Source organism: Tursiops truncatus, chromosome 10 (genome assembly GCF_011762595.2).
Source record: "Tursiops truncatus isolate mTurTru1 chromosome 10, mTurTru1.mat.Y, whole genome shotgun sequence".
Classification (NCBI taxonomy): domain Eukaryota; kingdom Metazoa; phylum Chordata; class Mammalia; order Artiodactyla; family Delphinidae; genus Tursiops; species Tursiops truncatus.
The window spans coordinates 60,182,086-60,198,567 of NC_047043.1; the positions used below are offsets into that span (position 1 = coordinate 60,182,086).

Sequence of the window (16,482 nt, forward strand, 5' to 3'; positions counted from 1 at the left end):
CCTTTTCTTCCAGGCCTTTGAAGATTTTTACCTTGACCAGAAGCCCACGGTGAAGGCCTTGCTGGAGTACACCGACAGGGTGTTCACGTTTATCTTTGTGTTTGAGATGCTGCTCAAATGGGTGGCCTATGGCTTTAAAAGTTACTTCACCAATGCCTGGTGCTGGCTGGACTTCCTCATCGTGAACGTGAGTGTCTCAGTGGGCACTTGTGGGCTTTGGGGTCCTTTTCCCTGGCTGATGGCTGCAACTAACGCAAAGGAAGCTTGGAGGCCTGGCCTTCAAGGGTGACTCCAAAGAGAAGTCTTAGCAAGGGGTCTGAGAATAACCCTGCATACCTGTGATCCAGGTAAGATCCAGGCAGTACATGATTCCAACACAACAGCGACACTCAGGTGAGTCTTCAGTTCCTAGGTCTCCATCCAGAAAGACCACTTACTACCTCTGTATTTTACATCCAAAGCAAGATGGCACATGACCTTGCATCCACTGTCAGGGCTTCTAGACCTAGGGATGCTGAGGACTTCCTGGCACAGAGAACCTGCCCTCCCACTGACTCAATGATCCCCAGCCCTGGCTGCACTTTAGAATCACTTGGGAAGCTCTTAAGAACAGAGTGAACAAACACTACTCTTCCCAGAGATTGGGGTCTTACTGGTCCTGGGTGGAGTCCATGCATCAGTATTTTGTAAAAGCCCCTGGGCATGTCCAATGTGTAGACAGGATTGAGAACCACTGAGCTTAAACCACTGGTGTCTCCCCAGTGGCACTAAAAGGGGCAAAGAGTCCCTTTGGAGAGGTGATGGGCTGGAGCTCATGTGTTCAGATGAACCTGTGGCCACTAGCCCTGCATTAGGGAATTTACCAAGTGCCTCCCACACATTAAACTTGAGATTCCTCAAAGGTGTGAGGAGACCAACCTCAGGAAAATCTCCTAAGAGCTCTCCTAGCCCCCAAAGCCCGGAGAGAGCTCCTCTTCCTCTTAACCATACAGTCCTCTATCTATCCAGGCCCTTGCAGTCTTGGCATTTCAGGATGGCTGCCTGAGCTATTTGTTCACTGCTGCACGTCTGAGGGTCCCTGCAGGTGGGGGAGGCACGTGCTATGTTTGCCTCTGCTTCCCACACTCCCACAGCCACTGGTGCCAAGGTCTGCACATCAGAGGTGTTAGGAAATGTGTCTGTATTTGGTGCTTGCCTCCTGAAGCTGGATGGGGTCCAGTTCAGAACATTCTGTCCAGCCTCCTGTGTTGGCAGGTCCTCCACAGCAGGTCTGTGCACCTAATTCTCTTCTTTCCTGATACCAGTGCGCTAGCAGCATCAGGCCACTGTACCACAGGAATTAGCTGTGAGGCCTGCAATCTGAGTCACAGGTGATAATTTTGTGCATATCATATAATTATTCATAAATGAAAGGAAAATTTTATTCCAGCTACCCACTCTTGTTAGGGGCAGTCACTCCTAAGTAGGTCTCACTAGTTTCAGTCCTGATCCCCTGATGTGGTCACCCACTCATCCATCCATCCATCTGCCTACTAATTCTTCCTTCTGACCATCCATCCCTCCTTCCATCTATCCAACCATTCACCCTTCCTTTTTCCTTCCTTCCAAACATCCATTCATGTTTACTTCTTCTGTTTATCCTGTCAGTCCTCTCCTTCCATCCAACTATTCTCACTCTTCTTTCCCTCCTCCCTTCTGCCCATCTATTCATCCTAACCTTCCTTCCATCCCTCTATCAATTTGTCCTTAACCCTTCTATCTTTCTATCTTTTGACTTGTCTTTCTATTGAACTATCCAGTCATCTAACCTTCTATTCACTCATTCAAGCACCTTCCATCCAATTTTCCTTCTGTTCACACATTTTCCATCTTTCTATTCTTCCTTTACTTCATCAATCTATCCTTCCTTTCTTCCACCCATCTGTCCACTCACCTTTTTCTTCCATTCATCCATCCACCCACCCATTCTTCCATCCAGTCAACCTTCCATCATTCTCTAATCTCTTCCATTCCTCTACCCATCTCTCTATCTTTTCATTCGTCCATCATTTATCCAGCCATCCATCCTTCCCCAATTCATCCATCCCATTCATTCACTATCCATGATTTTATATTTTATCTTTCTTCTTTGCTTTCTTTCTTCCATTCTTCCTTTCAACTCTCATATCCATCTTTGTATCATTTAGTCCATTCTTCTATCCAACCATCATTCAACTTTCCATCAAGATTTCTTCCTTCTTTCTTTCCTTCCTTCCATCCATCCATCCCAACATGCCTCTCTCTATTTTTTCAATTTATCAAATGCTTATTTATATCAATAACTACTGCATATAGGATTGTTTTATGAAGTGCTCTGGGGGGGATAGAAGCCAAGAAATAAAAATTCCCTATCTCCAGGAGTTTATACTTTACTCTTCCAGCAGGTGGGACAACAGAGAGAAACAAACATATGATGAGGGAGGATGTGGTGAGCACTGCTGGAAATAGTTAGTGTCTTAGGGACACAGAGACATGAACCTGCTTCCACTCTGGGGGTGGGGTTGCTGGGCAGGCTTCATATAGGAGGTGGCATTAGATATAAGGCTTAAAATGAGCAGGAGCAACAACGTGCAAAAAGGACTGGGGGTGGTCAATCTTAATTAAAGAAGGACCCTGGGCAAAGGCACAGACACAGGTACATTTAGGGAACAACTTGATTTGGGTAGGATACGTGGGTGAAATATGACTGGAAAAGCAGGCTGTGGCCATATAATACAGGCTAAGGAGTCTGGAGCTTATCCTGAGATGATAAAGCATCAGTGAAGGTTGGGAGTAAGAGAGAAACATGATCATAATCAAATTTGCAGAGGAGAATGGATGGGATGGATGCAATACGGGAGCCTAGAGACCAGTTGGGAGGCTTGTGGCTTGAGCAGTGGGAATGGAGCTGGGCTTGGATGGGTGGGCTTTGCTGGAGAGGCCCCAGCTCCTAATTGCCCCAACTGCAGATTTTGCACATGAGGCAGCCTTCCCAGGGGCTGAGCAAAAGACCGAACAGGGTCCAGCATGGAACTGGCCCCAAACCTCCTGCTCTCACTTAGCCAGGCAGCTGGGTGCCACCTGCTGGTGTCTGGAGCCTTGCCTGGTTGGAGGAAGGGGGTTGTTTCCATTCCAGTTTTCTGTCCTGGTGGAATAAGCCACCATTCAGAGAACAGGCATTGTTTGGGGCTCTAGCACCCAAGTGTAAACCCTTCCCTTTCTGACATCCCCTCCTAGCTGTCAAGATAAGCTGAGCCTGAATTCAGCCCACCAGTCGTGGTGCAGTTGGGGGTCCCCCAGGATTGGGTCACAGTCTCTGGCAAGCTCAGGCCAATGCATAGGGTATCTCCCTCGCACCTTCAAAGTTCCTGGAAGGTGTGACCATTTTTCCATGTAAGTTTGTGCCTTTGCAGTCCTTGGTCCAACACTTTAAAAAATGTAAAACTGACCAACCAACAGGGACTCACAACTCAGTCATTATATCTCAGCTATCTGTCAAAGCTGAATCTCCTGGCCCCATGCCAGTCACTCTTCCTGGAAAACTGCAGAGCTGTGAGGGCCTCGGAGTTCTCTTAGTCTGATTCCTCATTTTACAAAGGTTGAAAGTACAACCTGCACTAACAAGGCACTGACCCAAGGTCACAAAAATATCAGGGTTGAGAGGGAACTAGACCCCACCCAGCCCAGGACTCTTTCTTCCCCACTTTTCTCAGCACGTACAATCGAGCCTCACTTTATATTCCTCAAGATAGACTTTCTGCATAACCCCCATGAAGGGCCAGCATCTCTCCAAGTCTCTGAAAGTCAATCAAATTTTAAAGGCTGTTGGGAACTGGCTGGTGCCTCTAGAGAGGAAAGGGAAGGCTGATTTACTACACTGGGAGCTTGATCACCTACATACAAGGGGGTGGCGATGTGGGAGACTGAGATTTTCTTGGCCAAAAGTTCAGATAAATGATGAATGAAATTTTTAATGAAAGAGAAGAGATTGGACTCTCACTATACCTCTCGTTGGAGTTCAGAATAAGGTGGGAGCCAGGATGATGGCTCTGACAGAGTAGGGAGTGGGAGGGATTTCCTGTCTCCATCCACCAGGGTCAACTTTCTGGAACCCTAGGGTGATGCTTTTGCTCTCTGCCTGCACTCAGATCTCACTGACAAGCCTTATAGCGAAGGTGCTGCAGTATTCTGATATGGCATCCATCAAAGCCCTTCGGACCCTCCGTGCCCTGCGGCCACTGCGGGCCCTGTCTCGATTTGAAGGCATGCGGGTAAGACTTATCTCCTAATTACTCTGGTCTGCAGCACTTGGTACCCATTCCCCCTTTACGGCCTCCATACTACTGACCCTGAGCTCCAGGCCCTACCCCCACAGGTCAGCTCAGGGGTCCCCAGTTTCTGCTGTTACGTTGGTGGTGCTGCAGTATCCTAACTCTCCTAGTTCTCCTTCAAGTCCCTCTGTAAGCCCGCTTCCCTTCTCACCTCAAACATCACATCTACCAGGACTCAGACCTCACTCTCTCCTGCTCTTAGTGAGGCAATCCTGCTTCACAGCGTCACAAGCATCTCTTACCTCAATCTCCCCACCCTGCCTTTTGTCCTTATCGCCAAAATCTCCGGAACACCCCAAGCTCTTCATCTTTCCATGACAAATGAGCCTTGCCTCTGACACTCCATTTAAATGCAGTGACACCAGCGGCTCAGCAGCTCAGTCACCACCCACTGGAATGCATCTTCTCTCCAACCCAGCACAGTCATTGGGTCCTATGGATTCTCTCCTTTCATCCATCCCTCTCCTCATCCAAGGCTTTCAGCCACCACTTCGCCCTCACTGTCTTCCTCAGGATGGAATGCTCACAAGTCTGGCCCTTGTCTTATAGGGGATGAGGGACTGCTCATTTTCTCCCCTCCCCTTCCACATAATTATGAAAGTCTTCTGGTACAGAAAGCAAGGTTTGCTTTCTTCCTCCACCACTGCCTCAAAGAAGACATCGTACCTTCAAAACAAAAGTGGACTTTTAAAATTAACTTGTATCTTTACAAACGCTAGAAGCTTATGATTGAAGTACTTTGATGTTTATTTTATTTTATCTCCAGGTTGCTAATTTACAAATAAACAAGTTTGTGAATATGGATTTGGGTTTTCACTGATTCTTGACCAAAGGACACTATAAACTGTATTTTATAAACATATAGTTTATAAAATAAAGCAAAGTTCTAGAAGTCTGTATGTGCAAGTACAAAACACACACTGGCACCCTTAAATGAGTATGTATGTGCTTGTAAGTGTGTCCATCTCCTCAATCCTAAGGAGAGACACTGAAACCTGCCCTGAATGAACTTTAGAGAGAATGTATAAACCCATCCTCACTGCCCAGTGTCTCTGTCTTCTGAGTCTGAATTATGGCTCTAATTAACCCACTTCTCTTGCTTCCACTGGCTCATGAAGCAGCCCGAGTGAGGGTAGAAAGAACTGGGATTGGGCAAGAAGGGTGTGGCATCGGTGGGGTTCCAGATCTTTCTGCCTTTCCCCCCAGGTGGTGGTAGATGCCCTGGTGGGCGCCATCCCCTCCATCATGAACGTCCTCCTCGTCTGCCTCATCTTCTGGCTCATCTTCAGCATCATGGGTGTGAACCTCTTCGCAGGGAAGTTTCAGAAATGCATCAACAAGACCAGTGAAGGCTTTCTTCTTGTGCCTTGGACTACTGTGAATAACATGTCTGACTGTGAACGTCAAAACCACACTGGAAACTTCTTTTGGGTCAATGTGAAGGTCAACTTTGATAATGTTGCAATGGGCTACCTCGCACTTCTGCAGGTGGTGAGTCCTGAGATCAACCGTGTCTCTTCCTTTGGCTGCTCGATAAAGTGGAGGGCCTGGGGTCTCCCAGAAGATGCTATGTGGAGACTTTGCAAGGGGTAGCACTCAGTGGGAAGTGAGATTATTCCCTGTTCCTACAGACTGCACCATGAGGCTAGAGGGCCCTACCAATGAGTGTGATCTCCCAGTAGTGCAATTAGACCAATTTGGGCTAATAGAATAGAATAAAGGGATAGGCCTGCCATGGGGCTATATCAGGTGATGACTTAGAATTCACTACTTGTACAAAATAGACCTGGTATAGCCACACAGACTGAACAGTCTTCTATTGCAGATCGTCTCCTAGAGGGTAATAAATTATGTTCCAGTCTATTGTAATGATAGATAATGCTTGTGATGATGACAGTCAATAACATTCATGCTTCCACTCATTCATTCATCCTTTGCCTTCATCCACTTGTTCATTCAGTGTTAATGCAATTGCTTATACATTTGTCATGCAGTTACCCACAGCTTCCTGCACTCCACCCTTTGTTCATGCATTCGTTCAACAACAAGTCCCTGAGTAGCTATGGTGTGCTAGGCACTGAAATCAGAGTCATGTCAGAACTGGCTCCAGGGGGGCCAATGCTCTATGAGAAAAACAGACAAATAAGTGAATCAAAACAGAGGCCGATGTAGATGGATGGGCAGACACTGAGTGGCCTCTGTTCCTTGTTTCCAGGCAACCTTTAAAGGCTGGATGGACATCATGTACGCAGCTGTCGATTCCCGGGAAGTGAGTCTCAGCCCGTGGTGACTACCGCCTCCCGCTCTGTGCCTCCCGCCCACATTAGTCTATTTGAAATGGGGTGAAGGTGGCCTTGGTACTGGAAAAGGCGATCACCCAGCAGTCTGGCACTATCCCCCCCGGAGCAGTGTCCAGCTGGCCTTCTGTTGGATATTTAAGCTGACCTAGTCTCCTAGGCTTCTCAAGTTCTTCCTCTGTTCACCGTTGAGGAAATTATCAGATAACCTCTAAAGGACTGTGCATGAGGGCGCTCCCTGGGCAGAGGCAGGGGCAAGGGCAGTGGCTAGCTAGAACAGTGGAATTTCAGGTACTGTCACGGCAGCCAGGTGGAGGAGATGGGTGCTGTTGGGGAAGGACCCTTCCCTGCTGGGGCACAAGACACTGCTGATGCCCTGCCCCATATCCCCTCAACCCACCTCTAAGTTCACTCTCATCCTTTGTTTCTTATTCTGTCTGAGATTTGATTTTCTTCAGTGCCTCAGAGCTGGCTCAGCAGCTCTTCCCCCAAGGGCAGAGGACTTCGAGTCTACAGGGGCAACCCTCACAAATAAGCTCTGGGAGTCTGTAGATAAAAGCTCTCACTTCCCTGTCCCTTGGAGGTACAAATCTGAAGTGTGTTCTACAGTCCTTAGAGCATGGAGTGCCTGTTGCCCATGGTAGTGGTGCTGCCTTTATCCTGTTCCTGCCTCCCCCTCTCTCACTTCTGCTTCCTGGGATCACCTCGCAAATAAGCCACCTGCAGCCAGGTCCTTGTCTCAGGGTTCTTTGGGGTAAACACAAGCTAAGATGCCCCCTCGTCCCCATGCCCCCACTTGTCTGCTCACAGGTGAACATGCAGCCCAAGTGGGAGGACAACGTGTACATGTACTTGTACTTCATCATCTTCATCATTTTTGGCAGCTTCTTCACACTCAATCTCTTCGTTGGGGTCATCATTGACAACTTCAACCAACAGAAAAAAAAGATAAGTGGGGCTTAGGTGTTTCTGTGGTAGTGATGAGTCTTAGACTTACCGTCGATCCCCGGGCCTCGTGACTGAAGCAACACTAGTCACAGCCCCCATGCCTGACCAGGAGCCCAATCTTGGCTTTTAGCACCAACACCGACCTTTGCCCCCTGATTGCAGGCTTCACCCCTGTCTGGGGTCTGGGCCCAGAAAGGACTGAAGGCTGCCATCTGGGGGCAATAACAGTGGTGTGTGTTATCCTATCTCTCTGCACTTAGGGGGCCAGGACATCTTTATGACAGAGGAGCAGAAGAAGTACTACAATGCCATGAAGAAATTGGGCTCCAAGAAGCCCCAGAAGCCCATCCCACGGCCCCTGGTGAGCCCCAGAGCTCGCCTCTCTAGCAGAAAGTGTCTGGAAATCCAACCTGACAGCCCATGCCTGTGCTGGTAGGCGTCTGGCCAATGCTCTCTGTGGAGGAGGAGATCTGGGTTGATTTTGAGGATGAGGTAATGAGAGTTCCCAGGCCCAAGGAAGAAAAGTCTGCAAGAAGCAACTCTGATCTTCTGGAGTGAACATACTCCTGCAGGTTTCCAGATAGACCTGTTTAGGGAAGTACTTGAGTTGCCCAACAGGCTTAAGTTTCCAGCACCAGATCAGGAACAGATTAGGCTAAATGATAGTAAGGATGGTTAGAGCCCTGAGATGAAACATTTGTGGTTATGCATTTTGATGTAGGTTGCAACAGATTGCCAGCCTCACCCCACATTCTACCCCATGCCTACAGGAAGACAGAGAGGAAATAGCCAAACCCAACCACCCTGGGATCCTGGGCCCAGTCATGGTCATGGTCAGGTGACACAATAGGAACCAAAAATTATCCTACTCTAGTGTTTAAAGACTGACCAAAACTTAGAGGCATACTCCCCTGTGATTCCTTTATTCAAAAAGATCCATGGCACAGTCCCATTAGCCCTTCCCCACACAAGGGCAAAACCTAAGGACCTTCAGCAAAGGTACAGGCCTTTCCCTAAATGAATCAGGGAGACATACATTCTGTTGGCCAAGACATTATAATTTCTAAATCAAGGCATGGGGTTTGCATAAGATACTAAAAACTTCATGAGCACAAAGTCTTAAAAACATTTACAGGAGGAGAAGAAAATGCTATGACCTTTCACATGCTTTACTTGGAAACAGTGGTCACAAATGTATTACTATTCTCCATTCTGATAAGAAGTGTTACAACGGGGAGTGATAAGATGTTCAGACCTCTGTAGGGGCAGAGGTGTCCTTCCAAATACCTCATAAGATCAAGATAACTGGGGTTGAGTTAGCCTGAGGGAGAGTCCCTAAGGCTCAGGGAGTATCCCTCCAATGTCCAGTGGGCAGGAACAGGCTCAAAATTAGAAGATGTAGGTGAAAGGCTGAGCCCAGCCAATCAGAGTCAAGCAGGGGTTACGGGAGAAGGATCCTAAGACCTAATGAGAAGCGAGCAGTTATGTCCCTGCTGACCTTTTCTGGTGGCTGGACTGATGTTGAATCCACATTTGAACAGACACCAAGGTGTTCTGTGCTGGGGTCAACCCTTGGCAAAATCATGACAGTTTTGGGTACCCTTCCCTACATACTTACTCCATCTCTCTATAACATCTCAGCTTCTCCCCTCTCATCAGCCAATCCCACAGGCCACCTCCAGCTTCCTCCTCTCAAGGAAGACAATTTCCTTGGGACAGGGTGAGCTGCATTTCCAAAAGGGACCCTGGAAAGGACACTATCTTAATATAAAGGTAGGAACCTAATGCTGAAATTCCAGGCACTGCAGTAGGAGTGGAAGTCAGTGGTTGGGCAGGAAGACCTACAACAAAATCATCACGTCTCCTAATCAAGCCATCCCCAAGGTCCTCCAAGGTTGGCCCTGGAGGAGGTCTTCCATACGGATAAGCAAAGTGAGACCTCATAGCCCAGCTGTGTTCCTGACATTAGCCATCCCTTTGAGTGGGAGGGGGTGTATATTACTAACTAACTAACTATCCACACTATAATAGCTTTAGTGGAGGAACATGGCTCTCTCCTTAATATTCTGGTCCAGGCACAGCAAACATTATTTCCTTTGTTCCCTTTAGCATAGCTGAGGCAAGGCTGGAACATTTAAACAAGACTTTGAGGTTTAGGGATACCAAAAGGGAAACTAGCAGATCAGGGCCCAGGCGGCAATTGCATCTGGCTGCTCTCCAGGGCCCACGAGCCTTGGCCCATCCTAGCTCCAGGCCAGCATCCATATGGCAGGCAACGTCTTGGCACCCACCCCACAGTGGGACCAGCCTGATCATCTGCCCTCCACAAAGTCCAAGCAATAAGAGAAATGCCCACTCCCACCTAAGACTCACCTTCCCAGCTCCAGTTTCCTCCTCACTAGATTATTGGCACTGGAAAGGCCATCTTCTTCCCTGAGGGGTCCCAACAGGTTGAGCTGGTCAGGTAAGCTGAGCATTGGCACAGGACTCTGCTCCACAGGTGCATGGGTGCCAGTTCATGGCAGGGCCAGCCTCGGATGACATAGGGACCTCCAACACAGGCATGTACATACTACTCCTTGCCACACGTGAATCCCAAGTTCTAAATCTTATGCTTCATCCATAGCAGAGCCTAAGGCTTCCACAAGACTGGGAAATTTTATTCTATAATGTTCCCTACTATAGAAATCACTAAAATCAGGTTTCACATACTCCACTTTATAGGAAAATAATAGGCTCCAGAATATCGCATCATCAGTCACCCACTTCATCATCTCTGAGAGCCCCGAGGGTTGCAAAGAAGTGATCCCTGCCCACAAGCTAAGCCAAGAGCAGCTAGAGAGCCGCTCCACTCCCCAGCAGCTGAATATCCAGGGCAAACTTGATGCCCAGAACTTAGTAATGTTGCCTGCTCTGTTTAGTTAGAAGTCATGAATGGGCCTCTTTTTTTTTTTTTTTTTTTTTTGCCATTTTCAGTGATGAAATGAAAGCTATTAGTGGCTCAGCATCCCAGAAAAGACATAAGCCAGCAGCTATACCTGGAGCCAGACCCACCCTGATTCTTTGCTCAAACCCTGCAGGGTAGCAACCCATCCCCACCATGAAGCAGAAAGCAGGAACCAGCCCTGTCACAGCCCTTCTCCCCTTTGTGGCTCCTGGGAGCTCCCTGGTGAGACTCATGACAGGTTCCTTTCTCCCTGTTGCTAAAAGGCCTGATTTCTCTGTTTTCTCAGAACAAGTACCAGGGCTTTGTCTTTGACATCGTGACAAGGCAGACTTTCGACATCATCATCATGGTCCTCATCTGCCTCAACATGATCACCATGATGGTGGAGACTGATGAGCAGAGTGAAGAAAAGACAAAAATCCTAAACAAAATCAACCAGTTCTTTGTGGCCGTCTTCATTGGCGAGTGTGTCATGAAGATGTTCGCCTTGAGGCATTACTACTTCACCAATGGCTGGAATGTATTTGACTTAATTGTCGTGGTCCTTTCCATTGGAAGTAAGTGGGCATCGCATGTGGTGGGGACACCCAGCCTCTACTTGGTCTTGTTTTGGCTGCTCTTTCAAAACCAAGGGGACAGCTAACAAACTTTTAAAAACCTACGTTGTATGTTAGAGGAGCCCAGTATTTGCTGCTTTGCAAGAGCAGCAGATTTAAAATGCCCCGGGCCTCTCAGTGAAATGCAGAGGTTCCACTAGCCTTCTCCATGCTGCCGTGAAGGGTATTCAGGCACCTACTGTGTGTGCAGCCATCGCCAGAAATTTGGGAGCCGATAGGGAACAATCACGCACAAGAAAACCTAAGATGATGGAGTTTCCAATGGGTCTTATCTTTATGGCCTTCAAAGCAGAGAGTGGGTGCTGTGGTGTGAGGTGAGTCATAAAATACTTTCTGGAAAAGGAGGTGGTTGCCAGAAGAGTGAGGAAAGACCAGGAGGAGATTGTTCAAAGGAGATTCTTAAGTCAAGGGTCTGGAATTAAATCTCTGTATAACTGTCCACTTAGGGAATATGAGTGACAGTAAAGTCAAGGGACCAATGCCAAGAGATCAATGCTATTATGACCTAGTCTGGGTGTTGTTGAATGACAGGCTCAGTATTTGGGGGCCAACGGTGTTCAGAGAAAATGAATGGAGTCAGAGGTTAAAATGGGGATTGGAGCCACCATAATTGAGTGCTTGCTGAGTTCTGAGCACTGGGCTGGGATCCACGGATCTCCACAGCAGCCCTGGGAAGGAGTGTTACTATACTTATTTTATACATTTAATATGGAGCCTCAGAGATTAAGAAAGTTATGCAAGGTCATATAGTTTGTAAAGGGTGGAGCTGAATTTAGACCATGCTAATATTCTTTTTAATAAACTAACAGCCTCCTAACAAAGACCAAGATACCGTCCCTGGCCTTCGTGTGGTTTAGCCAAAGTTGGATCCTATAAAGGCCAAATCCCAGCACACCAGGTTTACTTTGCTTTGTAAATATATCCTGACCTATTATATCATGACCTCCTTACTTTTCATGTCAGGGCATAGCTGTAGATTTTATTTTCCATTGATTTGCTATCAAGAGCTAATAGCATCTGAATACAACAAAGGCAGCACTTAATCTCTCTATCCTGGTGCTGAAACACAGCCTTGGGTTGTGTTTGTTTGGGGAGTTTAAATTTATTTTTGTTTTGTTTTATTTTCCTATTGCTGCTGGGTTTTCCAGGGGCGGGGTGGGGGAGGTTTGTTTTGTTTGTTTGTTTGCCTTCCAAAGTGAGAGACTCTAAAGGCCATTTTTAATTTTATATTAGAGAAGGGAGCTTGCTTATGTGACTTCCCATATCAGTACTATAGAAATAAAATATACTCAGAGTACTCCATTCTATTATGGGGACACCTTAACTACCAGTTCCTATGACCTACACAGAAACACTCGTCACTGGACAGAAATCACTCATAACGACAGCTCGAAAACAAGTGCAAGAACCCACTAGCCATTCTTCCACTCTCCCTCCCTCTCCCCTTCTTCCTTTCCACCTGTAAGACATGTATTGATTGTCTAATTGTTACAAGTATGAAGACTCATTCTCCCTTGTAAAGGTAGGCTAGTTGGCTGGCAGAATCTTAGTAGATTATAAAAACACATATGTATCTCACACTATGGGAAAATGCCCCAGTTAAACTGGACTTTAAGAGAGGGGCTTTCATAAAGATTTCATAATACAAAATTATAATTATCCCAATTCTCCTCCATTTCCTTCCTCCTTCCAACACAATACTGTGACCACCCATATTCATAGGACAAAAGGCGAGTAGGAGAATGGGATCAAGGGCACCCTGGCAAGGAGAGAGAGCTTCTATCGTACCCCTCACCATTTCTCCCGAGAGGTTTTGAATCCTGTTTGACCTAAAGGCCTTGCCTAATCTTTGGTGGTCTTAACAGGCCTCCACAGGTCCCCAAGACCAAGTTTCACAAATCTTCAAGTTAGATATCACATAGGGAGATATACACACTCTTGTTCATAGTTCGGGTTAGGGGGCTATAAATGACCTTAAACTAGCCCATCTCTAGGCCCTAACACAGAGTTCAAACACAGCTGGAAATGAAAGAAACAAATAAAATCTATTATGCAGACAGCTGGCCATTCAAAACCATTCTGTTTTAGCTGTCAGCAAGGTGCCCAAGTCCTCAGGCCCCTTATAATTAATACTAGGCTCTGTACAATTATCCACAGGCCCATGTGCCAGGAACTGAGTCAATCTTCGCAGTAGGAGATAGGGAGATGAATCACAGTGGGTCCCAGCCTTCACAGAGCACAGGACCAGGGTGGAAGTAAAGGCATGACCCAAAGGCTGAATTCTCAGGAAAGAGCCGGGTCTATGTTACAGACGGAAACAGACAATGGACTGTGAGCATGTGGAACAGGGTGCAATCACTTTCAGCTGAACTAGGCTGCAGAAATTGGGTTTTGACCACGTAGGTTGACTAAGAATGTATCTGGATGGAGGGAAAGATAAGAACATGGTGGGAAAGGTGAGACTTACTCGAGGGAGACAGGATTTATGCAGTGGACACTTACTGAGCCCCTACTTTATGCCATCCACTGTGCCAGGCTCAGAGGGTCCAGAGTCCCTGAATATGGGTGCTCACTTGGAGGTCCATACCAGGCAGAGAAGAGGGGGGGTGATCCAGTCAACTTTGTCAGGGCTCATGGTTGGAAGTACTAATTAGATCATTTCCCCTCACTTTTAAAGGCCTGGTGTTTTCTGCAATTCTTACATCACTTGGAAATTTATTCTCCCCAACGCTTTTCCGAGTCATCCGCCTGGCCCGGATCGGCCGCATCCTCAGGCTGATCCGCGGGGCCAAGGGCATCCGCACGCTGCTCTTCGCGCTCATGATGTCCCTGCCCGCCCTCTTCAATATTGGGCTGCTGCTCTTCCTGGTCATGTTCATCTACTCCATCTTCGGCATGGCCAACTTCGCCTACGTCAAGTGGGAGGCTGGCATTGATGACATGTTCAACTTCCAGACCTTCGCCAACAGCATGCTCTGCCTCTTCCAGATCACCACGTCGGCAGGCTGGGACGGGCTCCTCAGCCCCATCCTCAACACGGGGCCTCCCTACTGCGACCCCAACCTGCCCAACAGCAACGGCACTAGAGGGGACTGTGGGAACCCCATCGTGGGCATCCTCTTCTTCACCACCTACATCATCATCTCCTTCCTCATCGTGGTCAACATGTACATTGCGGTGATTCTGGAAAACTTCAATGTGGCCACGAAGGAGAGTACGGAGCCCCTGAGCGAGGATGACTTTGACATGTTCTACGAGACTTGGGAAAAGTTCGACCCGGAGGCCACCCAGTTCATTACCTTCTCTGCCCTCTCAGACTTTGCAGACACGCTCTCTGGCCCCCTGCGGATCCCAAAACCCAATGGGAATATATTAATCCAGATGGACTTGCCCTTGGTCCCTGGAGATAAGATCCACTGTTTGGACATCCTGTTTACCTTCACCAAGAATGTTCTGGGAGAATCTGGGGAGTTGGATTCTCTGAAGGCAAATATGGAGGAGAAATTTATGGCAACTAATCTTTCAAAAGCATCCTATGAACCAATAGCAACCACCCTCCGGTGGAAGCAAGAAGACATTTCAGCCACTGTCATCCAAAAGGCCTATCGCAGCTACGTGCTGCACCGCTCCATGACGATCGCCAATCCCCCGCCTGTGCCCAGGGCTGAGGAGGAGGCTGTGCCACTCCCAGATGAAGGCTTTGTTGCATTCGTGGCAGATGAAAACTGTGTGCTCCCAGACAAATCTGAAACTGCCTCTGCCACATCTTTCCCACCATCCTACGACAGTGTCACTAGAGGCCTTAGCGATCAAGTCAACTTAAGCACATCTAGCTCGATACAAAATGAAGGGGAGGCTGCCACTAAGGAAGCCACTGGGCCCTAGTGAGGACCCTCCAGCATGGGCACGTCCAGCTCTGATGTATCCTTCTGCTCTGTGACAACTTACCACCACCGCCTCACCAACGCATGCCACTGGTCACAATGTCAGAATGGGGCAGGGAATACAGTTGGTACCCACCTTTGGAGAAACCCTCACACACTAACAAGAGTCAGAAGCCAAGGGCATTTCCGCTGTGACTTCCCTTTTAATTTTCAATATCAGATGATGGGTTCCCTTACTTTCCAGAAAATGTCCCTGGAACATTTTATTTTGATGGTGACCAGAGCTTATATTTACCAAGACAAACACCTCAGGACCAGAATTTCCAAAGATACATGGCAAGGATGTTGCTAAAGGTCCAAGGTCATCCTCTGTGAAACACCACATAGAGACTGGCAGTGTTATTTAGGATTTTGCATGACTGCATGCTGAGAGCTGCCGGACAGCTGCTCCAGCCCAGGGTAATACCTGTGGTCTATGTCATGAAAGGCCTCTGAGATACCCATTAAAATTAATATTTTTAAAGGTATGTCAAAACCAATGTTATATCCTAAAGCATCATTTTAAAAAATTATGTGACACTGACATGTCATAAATCACGTCTCCTTCACTTTCAGGGTTCCTGATATTTTGCAGTTTGGGTTCAGGCTGGGTAGGCAGGAAGGAGCATTGTCCTGGGAGCCTGTTCTCATCCTAACTAACTCTCCCACTGCTTGCCTGGCTGACCTGGGCCAAACTCATTCCCCTCTGAACCACTTCCCCATGGTGGCGGAGGGCAGAATGGACAGTCTTTGCAGCCTTTGCATTTCATGTTGTAGAACTCAGTGATGCCCTGTCCCAATTCAGACAACGAAAATACTCTCCCCTGAAGCGGCAATGGCCAGACCTTTCTGCTGTATGGCCAAAAGACAGCTTTTGAATATATTCTAGAGGCTGTTTCACCTCTCATAGACTTAAGGATGGAGGTTTTCACATTCCCCTCGGACCAGGACTCCATAATTAGTATAATCAAAAATAAAGGAACATTTTGAGAAAGATGATCTGGGAGACAAAAGGTAAGGCCAATACTTTCTTTAACTCATCCTACAAATGTTTTTAAGTACCTATTATATGACAGGCACTGCTCTAAGCACAAGACATAATGAGAGTTAAGCCCCAAAAGATTCACTGGATTTATGCATTGAATGGTGGAAGGGTTGCCAAGGGATGATATTCAGGCCAAAGTCACATGGCAGGTCTTGAGATGAAAGAGATTAAGAAGTTCGTGTGATAGCATAAGACATAAAGGGTCTTAATGAGAGCCATGATCGTCTATTAACTCTTGGGACATTCCTTGCCATGATGACAAGGCTCAGGTCAATTCATTGATAAATATTTTATCGCTTCATAAGATTTCCCGTTTATTCAATTACAAAGACTAAAGACTGGTCCCCCTGACAGGC

General features: G+C 47.3%; 1 protein-coding gene across 1 annotated transcript in view; it reads left to right on the forward strand.

Moving 5' to 3' along the window:
* Positions 1–15,610, forward strand: part of SCN10A (sodium voltage-gated channel alpha subunit 10) — a 93,426-nt gene extending 77,816 nt beyond the window's left edge. Inside the window, exons 23-30 of the mRNA XM_073811071.1 lie at positions 14–187; positions 4,167–4,289; positions 5,556–5,840; positions 6,565–6,618; positions 7,457–7,594; positions 7,851–7,955; positions 10,828–11,098; positions 13,836–15,610. Of these exons, the coding sequence (XP_073667172.1) occupies positions 14–187; positions 4,167–4,289; positions 5,556–5,840; positions 6,565–6,618; positions 7,457–7,594; positions 7,851–7,955; positions 10,828–11,098; positions 13,836–15,043 (2,358 nt within the window). The 3' untranslated portion in view covers positions 15,044–15,610. The remainder of the gene's footprint in view (positions 1–13; positions 188–4,166; positions 4,290–5,555; positions 5,841–6,564; positions 6,619–7,456; positions 7,595–7,850; positions 7,956–10,827; positions 11,099–13,835) is intronic.
* The last annotated feature ends 872 nt before the right edge of the window (positions 15,611–16,482 follow it).